Genomic DNA, 18,701 nt, shown 5'->3' with positions numbered 1-18,701 from the left:
ATGCAAAAAATATAAGTTTTTTTTCATTTAGTAAAAAAGCGAATAATCGTAGAAAATCATAAATCCTGCTTAAAGTTTGCTATAAGCCTAGTAGAGAAGATAAAAACATGGAGCAGCTCTGGTCAAATGAGACAAAAATCAACGTCTGTGTGACAGGGGAGGGAGTTTATCTCATTATTTATTCAAATTCAGAAATACTTTATTAGTCCCAAGGGGAAATTAAATTCATTAATTTAAATTCTTCAGAGTTTGAAGATGGAGATGACTGTAGGCAGGAAAAATCTCTTGTAGCAGTCTGTATTACAGCGAATCTGAAGAAGCCTCTGACTGATCATGCTCCGTTTTCTCTCAATATGATTAATTTCTCATAAGGTTTTGATTTATTATTGTCACAATAAATTCAAATTAATGTTTTAAAAACCCTCAAAAATGTATTGTCAGAATTGTTTTCCACCATTGTTCAGTAAAGGAGTATCAATAAATAAATTTTAAAATGTGATTAAAAACAGCTACTGTGTTCATTTTAGTGATGCAAGTCACTTTATGTGATTGGTGTGTTTTTCAAGATGAGTATTTGTGCGCCTATAATTGCTGGAATATTCTTTAAATTACATTTTTTGTTGCTAAAATACATCAAATTTCATTATTGAATAATGAGAAAAATGTGAAAACATGTAAGATTATGTTCTTCAAGACATTTCTGATTAATATCCACTGAGACTCACCGACACAAACAAGTATTACCACAAGGAGAGAAATAAAATGTTTATTTTACCATCTGCATTTTTCTTCTTTGATCACTAATAATAAAGTCCAGCGGATGGTAAAACATCTGCAAAATACAACGAATACAAACAATAGTGTTTACACTGTGTCCCTCCCCCCGTTAACATTTTGGAATCAATGTAGTGAAAAAAAAAATCAAAATGAAATCTGATTCAACAGAAAAAGTAACAATAAAGCTAAACTGTAACAGATGAATGCATTGCCGGACAAACGTGCCGTCGCCTATGTGGTTACATTCATTTGTTTGTAATAATATCTTATTCCAAAATTAGATCGCGGGCTCCATTAACAGTGTTAAAGCCACATTTGAGGGTCAAAACTGCTCGGGTTTGGTTTTACAAGAAAAAAGACGCACATGGAACAAAAAAAAAAAGAGCGAAAGTTTCAGAAAGGCATCGCATTAAAATAAAAATAGTAAAAAGAAAAATATGAATATATAAATTCTATGACCTAGGACAGCACATCTTCCTTATGCATACTGTACCATCTAACAAGTACCAGAAAAATGTTTTTGGTCCTGTATGAGCATGTTTTTAAAGAAAAAATCTAAGTAAAACCTGTGCTACGGCGTCCAGGTACTTTGTGCTATTCATCCATCTCCCTCAGCGACTTCATTCACAGCATTAACTCACTATTAGTGTTTCATTTCCTTCATTCAGACAGAAGGGACCTGAAGCTCAGAACTCGTCTGGTTCTTGTACACAGGCTGTTACAACTGAATAACCTAAAATAAAATATGAGAAAATATATAGATTTATATAGTGCTATGATTACTGTTCTAGACAGAACTAATTACTGTGAGTGTGGCGTGAAGCTAAAAAGGCCCCGTCTAATGTTCATCCTCAATAGTAGTTTATTATATACACTCTAATAAAAACGCCCGGTCGGCTGAAAGGAGTGGATGCTCAGTCCGTCAGCAACCGTGGAAGAACTTTGCGGCTGCAATGAAGAGGCCCAGATGAAGGAACCGATCAGAGCAGATTTATATGATATAAAAAAATATCTAAGAAACAAGGTAGGCTTAAGGACAAGTGGTTATAAATGGCAGAGTGTGAAACTGGTTTTGGCAAAAACAAAGCGCTCTACTTGTGCATGTGAGGCCCTCGGAAAAAAACGTTGATGTTGCTGGGTCGTCTCGGTAACCATGCAGCAAGGAGACGCCGCGTAAACACACGTGGTCGGTGTGAGTGTGAGTGTGAGTGTGTGTGTGTGTGAGAGAGAGTGTTTGCAAGTGGGTGGCGTTCACGGAGACAGATGTCGAGCCTCTCACACGCACTCCTCCGCCGACATCAGCAAAGGGTTGATGTACTCGAAGCCCTCGAACTCGGACTGGTCGATCTTCCTGACGACATCCCTGAAAACGAGATGAGAGGCGTGAGACGGACACGCTCGAATGATCGGACATGCGAGCCGAGGCGAAGGGAGGAAGCGGTTAGTTACTCGTCGTCAGGCGTGAGCTGGATGGGCTCGTTGGTGAACTGGGCGTCGAAGTTGTCCAGTCCGAATTCCCCTGAGATGTTGGGTTTGAATGGCGGGAGCACCTGCTTCTGCTCCAGCTGAAACGACAAAAATTACAGTTTAATCATTTAATTATAAGCAAACGTGGTCGACTTTTCCCACAGTAGATTTCAAGAACTTTTCAAGAATTTTCAAGGTAAGTTTTCAAACTTTTTCAGCACCACATTGAATGGATGTCAATGTCAAAATTTATGTGAGCAGCACTTATAAAAACTGGTTAAAACTGCACCAAAGCGCTACACAAAAACCAACAGAATAAATTGATGAAAAGAAAAATAGAAACAAGTAAAAAAAAATAAAAAACATCACAAGTTACCATACCAAGCCTCAATTAAATGGAGATAAAAACAATACAAAGTAACAAAAAAAAAAAAAAAAAAAAAAAGAAAAGAAACTGCTTTTAAGTCAGTTTTTTAAAAGTGATTTTTGGGGAGAAAACAAAACTCACTTTTGGCAAAATAAATAATTATTTTAGGAAGGTCACAATATTAACAATTACTATAGTATACTGCAATCTTTTCATTTAAAAATTTTATGTTTTGAAATGTCTCTCTTACATACACCCGAGAACAAAACACTAAATTAACAAAAAATAATATTAAATAAGATTCCCTAATTTCCATAACGTTATTTAATGCATAAAATATAAGACAACCTTTATATCAATTACACAGATCAAAAAATCATTGAGATATTAAGAATAATAAATATTAATTATATTGAAACAATAAAAAACAAATTATAGATGACCTTCCTGCTCAAATTAAATGCTTAAACACAAAAATGGAAAGAAAGTTACAACAAAAAAAACTTCTGTCGCCAAGTTATAGAAATTATTTTTTAATCAGTGTCATAAGTTGGAAAAGGTCTCAACACAATTTTTGTTCGGCGCAATAATTTATGCGACAATTTATCATCTGGTAAAATTCGTTACGTCAGGCTTACTGTGGACATTATTTTTAAGTTTTTCCAGATTCTCAGCTGAACCTATGTGAGTTGGACTTTGACTAGACCATCTAACAGATGAAAATGCTTCATAGCTCTTGCTGTATGTTTACCAGGTCTTCTTCAAAGCCTACCCAGCATCTAAAGTTCTCCACAACTTCCCTGACCTTTCTGCCGTGTTCCTTGATCTTCATGATGCTGTTTATTCTCTAACAAACCTCTGAGGCGCCGCATACAGTTTCAACAGTGAGTAAAACCTGCATGAGTCAGTCGTTTTCCACTACACTGATTACCAGTAACTCGATAAGCTTTCATCTGCCTCCCACTTGCATCAAAAACTGACTGGAAGCCCAGAAGAGCTCCCCCTGCAGGCCTGCAGGTGAACTTGTAGGACAGAAATTTGGGTTTGTGTCACGACGGTCAAAGTTTGGAGGGAGGAGGGAGTGCAAGCTGATCTGTCCAGACGCTGTGACCAACTGCTGAGTCTCCGCTCCAGACCAAACAGGGGGAAAAAAGGAGGTCATACTGATCCCTGCTGAGCTACGCGGTCTGTCCGTCACACGTGGGTCTGCTTCAGACACAAAATGTACCTGATCCTTCAAACGGGGACAGTTTTAGAAGTACAAACACTGTGAATGATTCAGCATATACTAATGAAAACATACACAAAGGTTAGAGTTATTATTAGAGCTGCAGCTAACAATTATATTAATAATCAATTAGAATAATTCATTATTTTGACGATTAATCAGATAAAACATCAGACACAGTCTGCAGATATTTCATTTAACCACTTAAGTCGGTTTTATCAAATTTATTAAAGAAAAAAAAGAAAATTAACATTTTCTAAAATGCGACAACATAGCATTTCTTTTAGTGCAGCAAAGGATGCATCAGCACAAAAAAATACTAACATAAAAAGTCCTTTCTGGCTGACTTACCAATATTTTTTTCAATTAACCAGTTAATAATTGGATAGTAAAAGGTGTTTAATAGGATATTTTTCTTTATTTTATTTTTTTTAAGGATTAGAACCAAGTGAAGCTAAAATTATGCTATTTAATGAGTTCTGGGTAGAACATGCTTACAAAGGGTTTCTTTTAATCTTAAGTGCAAAATGTATATATTTTTCAACAGTTTTGGTTTAATTACTGCTCTGAGTATGTTGCCCTTTCAGCAATTTGCCTTTTTTGAGTCTGTTCTCCACTTAACGATTAATAAATTACTAAATTAGTTGATGACTAATCGTTTCAGTCCTGGTTATTATTAAGCGTGGACTCTTCCAAATAATCTTTTCTTCATTCAAATATAACCATCAACTCTATTTTGCTGATGATAATGACGATTTTATTACACTTTTGCTGTTAAAACAAACATCTTTGGATTTTTACACGATTATTTGAAATGATTTCTGTCAACAACTGAGCTTCAACTCTGCTGGGACTGGGTCTCATTTTACAGCGGATGGTGTCACAAAACGGAAATCTCACTCTTAGACGACATCTCATTCATCGTTGAAACTGAGAACAGGAAGCTTTAAAAATATCTGCGTGTATTTCTGGTTGTAGATTCAATTTCACTCATATTCCTACAGGTGATTCTGAACCTCCTAACATGCGAGTTATTGATTCCCACAGCTTCATCCCCGAATTCAGAATTAAACTTGAATGGTTGTAAAAGGAGAAATCAAACTAGAGAAAAGCTCCAGTGTTTGGAAACTTTGTGAAAATAATCAATGAAAGTGTCAGAGGCCGAGATTACTTCAGTGGAAGTAAGAGCAGTATCTGAGAACTGGAACCTTAGCAGACAGTTCAGTTTCACTCTGAAGCAACACATGATTCACCGATGATCAAAAAAAAAGAAAAACAGAGCTCCACATTTTAGCTCTATATGGTCCGTCTCCTCTAATACGTTCTCCATCTTTGGCTTGAGCCTATCTGAGCCCATGTGAGTCACCCCATCAGCTGTTGTCAGTCTCTCGCTGACATGTTTGTTTCTGTCTGGCTGTTCTAAACAAGGACACGCGTCTCAGACCACAGCTGGTAACCTTTGGCTTTTACGCTGCAGCCAAACCTGCAGAGCATGACAGGAAGGCAGGACGCATGACCCCAAAAGCACTTAGGTTTGACCCTCAGCTGTCCACCTTTGTCCTACTTTCCAACAAGCACGCATCTGAATTCAGGAGGAAAACACAAAGTTGGCAGCAGGCTGTTCGCATTGTACTGAAGAATCCAACACATCAACGTCCAAAGTGCGGCCCGGGGGCCATTTGTGGCCCTTGGACTGACCAACTGCAATTCGAAAACGATACAGAATTGGCTCACAGATGCAAACGGAGACATAAAAACTGTTACCCACATTAACTGTAAATTACAGTACAACACAAAGTATTTGTCTTCTTACAACCAATTTTTAAACAAAAGGTAAAACCAAGTCTATCCAGAGACTTTTACTGAAAAGCCAACTTTGTTAAACCCAAATGAGCTTTTATTCGATCTTAAATGTGGTTAAATAAAGCAAACATTTTGAAACAGAGTGTCCCAAATCTTGTTCTTATTACTGAAAGTAAATTTATTCAATCAAATCCAAAAGAAACTGAAAAATAGAGGTCTTTCTTTTAATACATGCAAAATTACAGTAAGTAGTAAATTTCTGTCAAAAAATGTTGAGATCAAAGAAATTTTCTAGAGAAAACAAATTTTTAGGTTAACAGAAATTTTCTACAAAAAGCTTGAAATTTTCAGATTTTTTTTTTTTTGAAAAATTTTGTAGAAAATTTAGAAATAAATCACAACATTTCTGAATTTTTGGCCGAAATAATTTCTATCTACAATGGCCCACATACACTATTGTAAAAATCTTTATTTGTTTGAGTTTAGGTTGTTTTTTTGGCCCACATGGCAAAAAGTTTGGACATCCCTGCATTAATGGAAAGTTGAAAGGAAAGAGAAACAATCTTCACAGTCGTGGGTAGGATTTCAAATGTGATTTTAGTAGAAAAGTGAGTGGAAGGAAAAAATGTATCGAACAATATTTGGAGGAATGGTGAAGCAATGGTTATTTAAGAATTTGATGGATATTTAACATTACAACAGTTTTTGTCGTGCTTATTTTAGGGCTAAATCCAACAAACATCTTAGCGATTAATCTATCCTTTATTCTGATGATTAACCTGAGAAAAGTTATCAAATTCTGCAGATTTTTTAAGCCCTCTTACACAATATTAGAAATCCATTAAAAGTTGCAAATATTTTAACTTCTTTTTCAAATAAGAAAAACATTTTACTGCCTGAAATGCGTTAACCGCATTCCATTAGTGAACACTTGATCATTAGTAGCATAGGAAGCATCTCCAGCTAAAAAATACTTTTAACATCAACATGAAAGCTCAGCCTTTTCTGCTTAGCTCAATAAGATGCCTTATAGGAGATTTTTTTTTAATTTATCTACAGAATTTGAACCATGTGAAGCTAAAACCCTGAGTTCTGAGTAGAACATATTCACAGATTCTCCATCTTAAATGCAAAATTTACATATTTTTGTACAGTTTTTGTTTAACTGCTCTGCGGCTGCTGCCATTAAAAAATAAGGCCTTTTTGAATCTGTATGCTCCAGTTAGTAATTAATCTATTACTAAATTAGTTGACGATTATTTGAATAATCATCATGACTGACTGAGGATGAAACAGCAAAAGCACACATACAAAAAAAAAAAAAAAAAGAAAGAAAAAAATCACTCACAAGTTCCCAGTCGACGTTTCGGAAGAACGGATGGCCGTTGATGTCTCCGAAGCCTGTCTGAGGGTGGCAGCCCAGACGCTCCTTGGGATCCTGTGGGAATGAAGGTGAGAGGAGGGTGAGAGACGGTGGGAGATGACAGCAGGAGGAGTGAGACAACATGTCCAGCCAGGATGAGGAGCGAGTGACAAGGAAGAGAAACTGAGGACAGACAAATAAACGAAGGCCAAAAAATTTGAAGCTTTTTAATTCATTTGAATTCACCTTCAAAAGGTAACATATGATGCTTCCTTGAACAGTTTTAGGGTGGTGTGTGGGCTGTACAAAACATTTATTATTTTTGCACAAAATCACTCTTCAATCATGATTTTTAGTCTGATCAGTTCTGCCTATTCTGAGCTTTCAGAATGAGATGGTTTAGGGTGTCTTGTCACTTTAAATCCAAATAAGCTGCTGTGGGCCACACCCCCCACTTAATGCCTATACTGGCAAGTGAAAAACAGATGCACAATTATACAACTGTACAACTTTGAAAAGCAGAAGTGGAGCCTCCTGCGCAATCAGCAAGTTTTCAGCAAGTGGTTTCTGGATGGTAAGTCAACAACACAACACTTTTGTTTTTCCAGAAGCCATTGTACAGGACATACAATGGCTGCTGTACAATGGCTGCTGGTAAAACCAGCTGACCAAACATGGTGGAGCTCAGCTTGGGTTGTGAGGTAACGGGCTGGAACTCCACCTTGGTTGCTAGGAAACGGCGCAGTGCCTGCTGATCTGTGACGTTACATTCTGGAGGTTTTTGAAACACTCATTTTCAAGGAAACAAAAAACGTTAAAACATGGCTAGGTGTTTGGGTTTTTTAAGCATTTAGGCTGTTTTTAGAAGAAGTAGAAAGTACAAAAATGTACAAAATGTTCATTTTAAATAATACATTCCCTTTCAAATGAGTCATAATACTCCTTACATGAGTCCATCAACTGGTTCATGTTACATATTCTTCAAGACAAATTTCCAGTAAGGTGGTTTTTGATCTATTTTTAGAGATATTACAGTCATTTAGATGACAGTGCGGCTAATTTAGTTTGAACTGAGCACATCTAGTGATGATTAATGGTCGATTTAAATCAACGAACAAATTCAGGGACAACTGTCTGTGTGACCTCTCAGGATGAGCCAACATCTCTCCCACACAGTGAGTGTTGCATTGTCATGTCTGTCACTTGGGCACTTTATGGAAAATATTAGTAGCACTATTCATGACAGGTATCACCAACACTGACAACAAAACAAAAACATTAGAACAACCTCAAAACTACGCTAAATCTGCATTTTTTTTTACACAGTCCTATTTATATCGACTTTTGAATTCAGATCATCTCCCAGAAGGAATGATTGAAATAAAAGCATGTTTTTTTTAAAGATATTTTCTGCCATTTATATTACATTTTTAAGGAAAAAAGCAAGTTTAAAAGACAATTAAATCAAATTTTTGGATTACAAAAAATTATTTTCAAGCCACATCACCCAGCTCTAATCTTATTTAAGTGTTTACATCCACCGCCGCCATGATTTTTAATGATTTATCACATAAACAAGATTGTTCACAGGTGATTTTAATAGCATTTCTCATTTAATGAAAACACTGCAATTGTGAAATTGCATCTCCAAAAGGTTTTAGACATATTTATAATCGAAAAGCAGCTACAGTCTCTTGTTCTGAACTGCAAATAATCGTTTGTGCTTCTTTTTCATCCCGACCTGATTACGCCAATGCCTCACTAGAACAGCTACAAGTTGCCTAAAATGCAGCTGCCAGGCTTTTGAGAAAATCCTAAGTATTTTTTACATGTGACTGATGCAATTACATCGACTTCTGGTTTATTTTAGGAGCGTAATTTAAGATGATTTCATTGACCGAAAGCTCTTCATGGACAGACGATCTATATCTCTACACAAGTACATTCCTGGCAACTTCTAGAAGATTTTTAAACTTTCTGCTCAACTACAGAAATATGTTTACGTTGTTCAAATGTCATCCTTCAATACACAATAAAAATGTATGGAAACATGGAAATCAAAGTGGTGTGTGTGTGTGTGTGTGTGTGTGGGCAAGTTAGAGAAAAAGAGAACACAATAGAGAAGGAGGTGGAATCAGTCCAACATGGATATGATAATGTAATTCCCAGCAGAAACGGATCTTAGCCTGTTTAACCCCTTCATACCTTGTTGAGGAAACCTTTGAGAACGCTGGCAGCTTTCACTGACAATGAGCGTGGGATTCGGATCTGTTTTTCCAATATAACTGCGACAAAAAAAAAAAAAAAAAAAAGAGGCATTGAGACTGACACACTCTCCTCATGCCGACATGTCAGGTTATTGACACTGCTGCAGCTCGGACCCCCAGCGCTGAACATGCTGCAGCTCTGTGATCCATGTTGTGATAACGTGTGTTGAATTATGTATCGGTCTGCAGATCCAACATCTCACTGGCTATTCTAAGAACACAAACACATTCTGGGAGCATATTTAATAATGAAATAAAGGGAAAACACATACTTTCACACATTTCCCAGCAACAGATGGCATGTGCCTGGCACCGACAGAAGCCGTTATAAAGGTGTCGATAAAAAGGTGTTGGATGCTTCATCACAGTAGGTTTTATTTCCCCCCTGCCTCCCGTCCAACTATAAATCTTAGCAGTGCGTTTCTCTGCGAGTTATACCTTGAAAGAGGTAGTCTTCTGTGTTTTGGTCTGGGTTTTCGTTGCTGCCGACAATGTCGAAGGGCGACCGGCCCGCCATCATCTCAAACATCAGCACGCCCAGCGCCCACCAGTCCACGCTGAACCCTGAGAGACACACATTAGAGATTATATCTGTAAAGCAGAGACATGACTTCTTTACGTTCCAGAGACGAAAGGCGACCCATTATGCTTCCTTGAACAGGTAAGGATCGATCTACAGGTTATTCAAAATGTCTTTATTATGTTTTCTTTGCACAAAATCATTCCTAGATTATAATATTTCAGTCTGGTCAGTTTTACCTATTTTCAGATGAGCTGCTTTAGGGCCTCTTAGTCACTTTAAAGCTTAATAGCTCTTGCTGGCCATGCCCCCCCAATTCAACGCTTACACCCCATATGAAAATGGCTGCCAATTATACAATCATACATCTTTGAAGAGCAGAAGTAGAGCCTCCTACACAACAAACAAGAATGCAGCAAGTGGTTTTTGGGGGCTAATTCAACAACAAAACACTTTTCTTTTCCAGTAGCCATTGTATACGCTGGAGCTCTACTGGGGGTTGCTAGGTGACGGGCTGCGCTTTGCCGGGGTTGCTAGGTAATGGTGTAGAGCCCATTGATTGTGATTGAACAATCTGAAGGTTTTTGAATTAAAAATTAACTTATTGCCAAAAGAACGGCTTAGGGGTTTTTTTTTGGTTTTTTTTTTTTTAAAGCGTTCTGATAATTTTAAGAAGCAAATGAAAAAAAAAACATGTAAAATATGAATTTTGCTTAATAGGTCCTCTTTAAATTCAAGACATCTAAAGGTTGTTAAAAGCTGATTTAACTGCACATGAACTAAAAAGACGACATTTAAAACCTTAGCAACAAATACTTAACCTTAATTTATCTTTATCTACTTGCCTGGGTGTTTTTTGGCTCTAGCATGCATGCTATTTGGCTTAACTGTGGGACAAATGTGCCAATAAACCCCACATTTACCTCCAACAAGTCTCAATTTCTCATTCTCTCCTATAATCGTGATGTTTCCAGCTCTCTCTGTGACCTTTGGCATCTACTGCTCTGATGAATATACGCATCAAATGTGCAAATTAAAGACAGTAGGAATATAAAGGTCAAAGCAGGTATATTCAAAAATGTCCTTGGGGAAATTAAATACACTGATGTTACTGTAATAATTAATTTTCAACACAGTGTGCAGCTCTATTACATTCCTCTTTCCCATCTACCAATAAATCATACTTTTAAAGTAAAAAAAAAACTTTACAAAAAGAATAAACCTTCATAGTTCTGTATTTTATTAATGGTAGTTCCTAGAGTAATGTAAAGTGAAATGAGTGAAGAGCTTTTAACTTTTTAGGTTCCTCTATTGTGAAAAGATTTCTCGATTTGGGTTCAAACTTCCCTTTTAAATCAATGCCAACAGTTAGCGATGGCTTGGGTAACTGTGAGCCGTTGTGTCTTTCAAAGAGGATTCTCATGTTGAAACTAAACGACGTCAAATCAAATTACTGTAGTTTCTTTAAAGCTTGGTTTGAAATGCGTGGCTGCCACCAAGCAGAGCGTTTAACTGAACCACAAGACACAACAAAGTGAAAAACAATAAGGAATAATTTTAATGTAAATAATGGTTTCTGTGACAGTGAAAATCTGAGTTGTAAACAGTTATTTCTTCTTTTTTTTTTTTCTTAAAAACTAGGAAGACTTGTCGCTATGATACCACTTTGGTTACCGGGGAGCTTTTCCTATTTTTATTTTATTGTTTTGCGTGTCGATAATTATAGCCGAGGATCTCAGCAGAACAAAGTGACATTTATCTGAGCAGCTGAAACTAAAGGCAACCTTTGCCGTCAATGTGTCTCGCTAGACTTGGAGTCATCAGGCCGGCCTTTCACCACACTGTTTTCCAAAGCTCATGCACCTTTGAGCAAGTTTAAAACTTTCCCAATTAAGTTTGTCTACTTTCGTATTCATTTATTTCCTAGGTTCTGTTTTTTTTCCTGACATAAACTACATTTCATCTGCCCTCATCTTGTTCAGATAAACATGCAGCTCAGCTTTTGCAGCTGCCATTACGACTGAAAGCATCATTTCAGATATCGAATCATAACTCCTCTGTAACTTTTCATAGGCAATCATCGGATAGCATTTCTGGTAAGTGCCTCCCCGTCATAATTCTCACCATAATCTTCTCCTCTGAGTATTTCAGGAGCGATGTAATTAGGGGTACCACAGAAAGTGCTTGTTGTATCGCCTGGTCTCAAACCCTCCTGCAAAAACAGAAAGATCAGCGCGCTGAAATCAGTAAGCCGACACTTCTGGAGCTCTGCAGGTGCTTTTATCCAAAGTGCACTGTGGCATCATTAGTTCGCGCGTTAACAGGAAAACAAACACCTTGCACATGCCGTAGTCTGTCAGCTTGATGTGTCCCTCAGAGTCCAGCAGAACGTTGTCAAGCTTCAGGTCTCTGTAGATGATTCCCCGCTCGTGGAGGTAGTTGAGTGCCAGACTGATCTCTGCAGAATAGAATCTGAAATAACAGGAACAATCATCAGGATCGTGGTTTTTTTTGTTTGTTTGTTTGTTTTTTCTTAAACAAACCAGAGGAACGGACTGGGTTTATACCTGGCGTGTTCTTCTGGGAGTTTTCTTTGTCTTTGCATGTGGAACATGAGGTCGCCTCCATTTACATATTCGATAACAAAGAAGAGTCTGAAGAGAAAATACATTTTTATTGTTAAATTGCTTTTCTGGTGAGTGGCTAGCAGCACAAAACACAGGACAACACAAACAGTCCATCCAACTTCCCTCTGCTATTTTTAGGTTTAAACATTGAGTGGTGTTTTTGAATATTTTTCATGATGGGAATCTCCCACAACCTGAACTGTGACTTCACAGATTCATTGACAGAAAAACGCACTCCAGTCTAGATGCAGAAATACCCCAACGTGTCATTTAGAAACACTCAAATGGGTAAATTCTGTAATGACTGAATGGTTTCTTTACATGACTGTTTCAAACTTGAAAGATGTTTTATATTTAACCACAACATTTTCACTTTTTCTAAACCTTACAGGCTGAAACATTTGTTTATTAATTTGGTATTTCATGTGATACACCAACAAGGTGCTACATATGGTAAATGGATCAGCAAAAGCCACATGGTTTTTAAAATCAGTTTGCTAACAGAAATCTACAAAGTGTGGTGTGCATTTTGTTTGTCCTTTCACTGCTACTAAAGACGCAATTTTTTTTTGGCAATTTTCTAAAAACTTTGACATGAGGAGGCTAAAATGTTCCCTGTTCTTCATGGGGAAAAGGTCAGATTGAATGGAGACGTTTTGCAAAAGATTGTCAACAAATTTAAAGCTTTTTTAATCCTTACTGTCCCTGATAGTTTAGCTATTCACAGCTGAAACTCACTTGATTTCTTAAAAAACCTCTTTTGCTGTTTTTCCTCGCCCGCACTGGAGTTGGGAATCCCTACGCTTACATTTTTGATTTCATTTGACCAGAGCATTTTCTTTCAGAGCATCTGAATTCTGAAAGCTATTAATTGCACTGAAAAAAACTTATTGTTTTTTATTAATATAATTTTACATATATCGATTTATGACTTTTTAAGGGTGTTTGGACACCATGTTGGAACTCCCTAGAACACGTGTCAAATTAAAGGCCCGTGGGCCAAATCCGGCCCGTTGAAGGTTTTTATGTGGCCCTCTAGACTCTAGACTAAACACCAAGTGTGCTTACATATCATCTATCAATCAAATCAATGAGGTTTTATCTGTTTACTGTCAAATTACCTCAGTCAGTCCCTTCAAGTGTCTTGTTAATTATAGTGGAAATCCCCCCCTAAAAAGTTAACAAATCACTTTTCTGCGCAAAGACATAATTGGGAGTTTGTTGCTGATTTTTCTCAAATTTGTCAAAAGCTTTATGACTTGCACCTTAATTAATGTAATATTATAGTCCATGATCTATACAGCGAGTAATAAAAAGTCGCATTTACCAACAAAAATATGCGCAAATGCTTAAAAATTAGTACCACAAACATTTTGATTTTTATTGCAAAAAAGAAAAGAAAATCACAAAAACAATCGTGAAATCCTAGAAGGACTGAAAAGATGTTTGATATCTAATTTTAGTAATTTATTAATATTTTAACAATTTGTGAAGGGTTTTTATTGATACATTCTGGCACAATCGGCCCTTTCAGAGCATCCATGATCTTGATTTGGCGCAAAACAAAAACGAGTTTGACATCCCTGCCCTAAATCATGCAAAACGTCATGGAAATATTGAGTTGATTAAGAACTGAGAGTTTTTCCCACCAAATGCAGCCTGTCCTAAGGGTCGACGAAGAAGCTCGTCTCTCACCTGCTATCTGTCTGGAAACAGGAGTGGAGGCCGACTAGGAATGGATGATTAGAGGCCTGCTCAAAGACGTGCTTTTCTGTTTGGACCCAATCGATGTCCTGGAAGAGACACACACAAAGACACACCCAAACGTCAATCTGAGATCATTGTGACACAGTATCCTTGAGTTAATAAAAGCTGAATAAGCAGATAGTCCCATCGACCGTGCTACAAAGCTTCAGGATGGGTTGTATGGACGGTGGCCAGCTGTGGGACAAAAAGGGCTGAGCTAAAAAGCGGCAGGAGGACTCCATCGATGTTCGGAAGATAATACATCTGGACATGGATGCTGCTCACGCTGACAGCGCAGGGACAGCTGAACACTTCAGCATTGATCGAGAGGCGCTTGTCAATTTGTCAATCATGCTAAGTGCATCTAATCAAGGCTAACTACTCCTGTTGCCGCCGGCTGTGCTGCTACATGTGTCGACAGATCAATTTCTGATGACATGATGGTTTATCTACACCTTCTTAGAAAGACTGATGGCTTTCAAGAGGTCTGTCGCGTCAACTAAGTGTTTCAAACAAGATGTAGAAGATGAATGAGACGGATGTTCGTTATGCAATGAGTAACAGCTCATTTTCAATCAGATTGTATATGGAGGCTGTAAACGGGGGAAAAAACAGCACTACTAACAAGAAAAAACATTTACATTTTTTGTTTTGAGATCTTAAATGTATAATTTCTCCCTCCAGACCTGTCTTGTGGTGGTTGAGCAACAATTTAACCCTTAACTTTAAAGACGGAAATGTGGAATTTAAAAAACAAAATGGAGTCCACATGATGACACTGAATCTCTCAGAATTCCCTGGTATCCGAAAGCAGGAAAAGCTATATTTTGGCTTCTGCACTTTATCTGTTACCCAGTAATGTGGGGCTCAGCTCACTTTGGCTCTCTTCAGAAGAAAAAAAAAAAACGGTCAGTCGTGGTGGAAAAAACCTCTCTGAAACACAAATGTCCTCCAAAATAATAAAAGAAAACCCAACTCGACGCTTAGAGCAAGGTTAAATTAAATCAAAGTTAAACTGAATCGAGAAAAAAATCTTTACTGTAAATTGTGTCACCGCATGTTGGTAGGAGGAGCAAGGCTACAGGAGTTGTTTACAGTAAATGTTTTCGTAAATCAGAGTAAGCAAGGTGAGATTTTATTAAAGATTTTGTTACCGTTTGTGTCAGTTCAGATATTCCTTTGGCAAACGACTGAAAAACAGGTTACATAGCAGTCCAGATCATTATGGATTTACTGTAGCCTTCAACTCTAAAGCATTTCTAAAAGGAGATTTTCTTGTTTCAAATGTGAAAAACATGATTTGTTTAGGTTTTTTCCTTAGTTTTCAAAATGGTGGCGAAATACATTTAAATGCCCTGAATGGATCCACTTAATATTCTGCTGAATCACAACACTTGAATTCTCACTGAATTGGGTTAATAAATATGGCTAGAATGGGAAAAACAGAAAAGGTGGAGTTTGGGAAAAACCTCCTCAATTTGGAAAATAAAGATTTGTTTATCATCGTTTTTCAGTTCCTTTATATTGAGGAACGTTTTAATTTGATTCTTAACTCCACACGCTTGGATTTAATCAGGCTCAGGTGTGGCTGGTGAAACTATAGTGTCTAAATCACATTTAATTCAGGATATAACAGGGGTAGGTTCTTTTTCCCTCCACAATAAAAACAGCCTTCATCTGAGAAATGTTTCATGATCTGACAAAAACAGAAGAAATCTGCAGGGGCTCAAACACTTTTCACAGAGCCACAGGTACAAGGCTGCTAAGGAATCATTTCATGCATGTTTACAGAGTTCTCTCCTCTTTGTGGGTGGAGTTTTACTGCATCTCATTTTTTAAAACACATCCGCTAAACACTAATTAGTGTAAACAATCTCCCATAAAAGCCTTTTTAAAAAGAACGAGTTAAGTCTCCCCGTTGGTTCAGATACCTCGTCATCGTTGACGAGCTCCTTCTTGACGACCTTCATGGCGTAGATGCGCTCCGTCTTCTTTAGCTGCACCAGCAGCACCTTGGCGTAGCTGCCTCTGCCGATCACCCGCAGCAGGTCAAAGTCCGCCAGGCCCAGGCTGGTGGGAGACTTCCCTGTGTCTCTACTGCTGCGTGCCTTAAGGGGGGAAAATCAACGAACAGGGTGTTAAATCACATCATTCAAAACAGTAAACAACCTAATATGATGATTACAAAGTCAACTGAGACAATCAGAAATGAATAATTTCGATCCAGCTACCTTTCTCAATCTAATTTCATCTGTGAACTATCGACAGAGCTGATGATCTGGTTTGGACAGGAAGATGATTTCCTTTGGGTAACTTTGCAAATGAGATTGTAGCGGCTCCCAGAGCAACGTTTTGAGAATAAATCTTAGTAATGATTTCCATGTGCCTATTAAAAACCAACATGCAGCTTGCATTAGGTTAGGCACTTGTATTACAGTCATATTTCTCGGTAAACATGGCTCCCACCTTCACCATTTCCTCACTCCTCTCTTATAATCATCTTAGTAGTAAACTATTTCAACCTCCTGCCTTCACTTGAAAACTGTTAATATCTCTCTCTAATCTCCATAAAGAAAACGCCTAATTTAATTTATTCTTTACCCATCTTCTAAACTACAGTAACCCCCAACTCCATCCCAAGCCATTAATCAGCTGCTGCTGTTGAGAGCTGTGATAAAAGGTTACTTAATTAGCTCCACCAAAGGAAATCAATAGCAGTGCAAGGGCGCCTACGTCTGCACGCTGTATCACAGAAACGCAGCAGGTAAACAAGAAGATTATAACCCCACTTTTATTTCTGATTATTCCATTTTGTTTCCTCCCTTGCTAACAATTTAAATCCCTAAAGAACATCAAGATGACAAGTTGTCATGTCAGTGACAATCAAAAGATTTCTCTCTCACCAATTTCTCCTCTCCATCGTAATCCAAGCTCCGACTGGAGTCTTTAGTCTGAGGGCCTGAGAAGGAGGAAAGTGAGGAAAACAAGCGGAAAAAGTGGCAGACAGAGTGACAGACATACATAAGGAGAGGGGGTGGCAGGAAGGGTGAAAAACAAGTAGGAGAAAAGAGAGAAGAAGGAGAGAAAATAGGTGAGAGACAGTCACACGTTTTGTTCACAGCTCGCTGCAGTGCCTGGATAATCTCTCACTGCTGGGTTAAAACGAGAAAAAGAATCTGTTCTGGTACTTTTTTTTTTTCATTAAAACATAAAAACCTTCTTTGTTTATGATATATTCCAATGTTTTTACATCTGTGCTCCACAACACACCCAGGTGGTCTGTCGGCATCCGCAGCAGGAGGTCCAGCTGCTTCACTATCATTAGTAACTAAAACCCCAAAATGTCTCACTTCAGTCGACTCATTTCAATCTGGTTCATAAGCCTCAAAATAAAACCAATCAGCTAATAAGGGTGTTTAAAATCTACTTATGAAGTTACAGTTGATTATTGTACTCTTCTAAATTCTTCTTATTCGATTTTAACCCCATTAGACGGAGAAAGGAGAGAAATAATGAAATTCTTCTCAAATAAAATCCTCACATCGAGAAATAAACTCTGAGTTTATTCGTTTTAAGCTTTGATTATTTTAGATTCTAATCAGAAATCTTTTTCCAGGTCATCAAGTGAACTCCAAATAAGCTAAAAAGTAAATAAAAGTGTGACTCAAAGTGCTTTACATTTACATTTAACAATAGCAAAATAAAGGAAAGTAATGAAAAGTTATTATTTGAAATGGGGGTTTTAGCCTGGATTTAAAGGAACTCAGTATTTCAGCAGTTTTGCAGGAACATAAAAACTGGTTGCTGCTTCTCCATGTTTGGTTCTGATTCTGCAAAGTAGACGGGCTGGAGGGTTGATACAACAACAAAAGGCCTTAATGTATTCTGGTGCAGCTGATTGACTACTATGCAGACGCATGGAGGAGTTTGGTGTTGCTTAAAAAAAAAAAAATAATAATAATATTTGTGTGATAACACAAACAACTTAAAGTAGCCCCGTATCTTTGCTTTAGACTTTCAAGGTTAGACATCCAGCCCTCGTATTAACTGTGCGTTTCTGAAGCTCAGCAAAGGCCAAATTTAGAAACTGCTACTTCAGATGCATCTCAAATTAGAATATCATCCAAAGTTATTCCAGGAATTCACAGTGATCCATCTCAAATGTTTATTTTAGTGGCCACAGCTTACAGCTAATGAAAACCTAAACATTTTACCTAGGGATGTTTTTTTGCATCAATGCAGCGTGGAGTGGAGGTTTCTTTAACACCAACCCTTCAGCTGATCCACTCTGTCAGTCTTGGGCCTTACCCGTCTTTCTTTGATTCTCTCTGGGATTTATTTAGGTCGGCCCAGTTTGCTAACAAGTCAACCACGGTGACACCATCATGATTAAAGGCTGTATTGTTATTGTTTGGGCAAAGTCCTGCTGGGAAATGAACTTCTCCATAAACCTTATCAGTAGAAGGAAGCATGAAGTGCTCTAACATTTCTTGATATTCATCATGTTGACTTTGGACTTGATAAAACAAATAAAAT

At 37.6% G+C, this 18,701-nt stretch overlaps 1 protein-coding gene across 1 annotated transcript in view; it reads right to left on the bottom strand.

The window, feature by feature from the left end:
* Nucleotides 1–740: 740 nt before the first annotated feature.
* Nucleotides 741–18,701, bottom strand: part of prkci (protein kinase C, iota) — a 34,675-nt gene continuing 16,714 nt past the window's right edge. The window contains exons 8-18 of the mRNA XM_014984306.2: nt 17,069–17,124; nt 16,097–16,273; nt 14,115–14,212; nt 12,360–12,446; nt 12,129–12,264; nt 11,917–12,004; nt 9,711–9,836; nt 9,211–9,290; nt 6,991–7,080; nt 2,227–2,342; nt 741–2,140 (exon numbers count right to left, since the gene is read on the bottom strand). Of these exons, the coding sequence (XP_014839792.1) occupies nt 2,053–2,140; nt 2,227–2,342; nt 6,991–7,080; nt 9,211–9,290; nt 9,711–9,836; nt 11,917–12,004; nt 12,129–12,264; nt 12,360–12,446; nt 14,115–14,212; nt 16,097–16,273; nt 17,069–17,124 (1,142 nt within the window). The 3' untranslated portion in view covers nt 741–2,052. The remainder of the gene's footprint in view (nt 2,141–2,226; nt 2,343–6,990; nt 7,081–9,210; nt 9,291–9,710; nt 9,837–11,916; nt 12,005–12,128; nt 12,265–12,359; nt 12,447–14,114; nt 14,213–16,096; nt 16,274–17,068; nt 17,125–18,701) is intronic.

The sequence above is a fragment of the Poecilia mexicana genome, unplaced genomic scaffold (genome assembly GCF_051168715.1).
Source record: "Poecilia mexicana isolate PSO_F unplaced genomic scaffold, ASM5116871v1 scaffold_17, whole genome shotgun sequence".
Classification (NCBI taxonomy): domain Eukaryota; kingdom Metazoa; phylum Chordata; class Actinopteri; order Cyprinodontiformes; family Poeciliidae; genus Poecilia; species Poecilia mexicana.
This window is presented reverse-complemented; position numbering and strand designations above follow the sequence as displayed.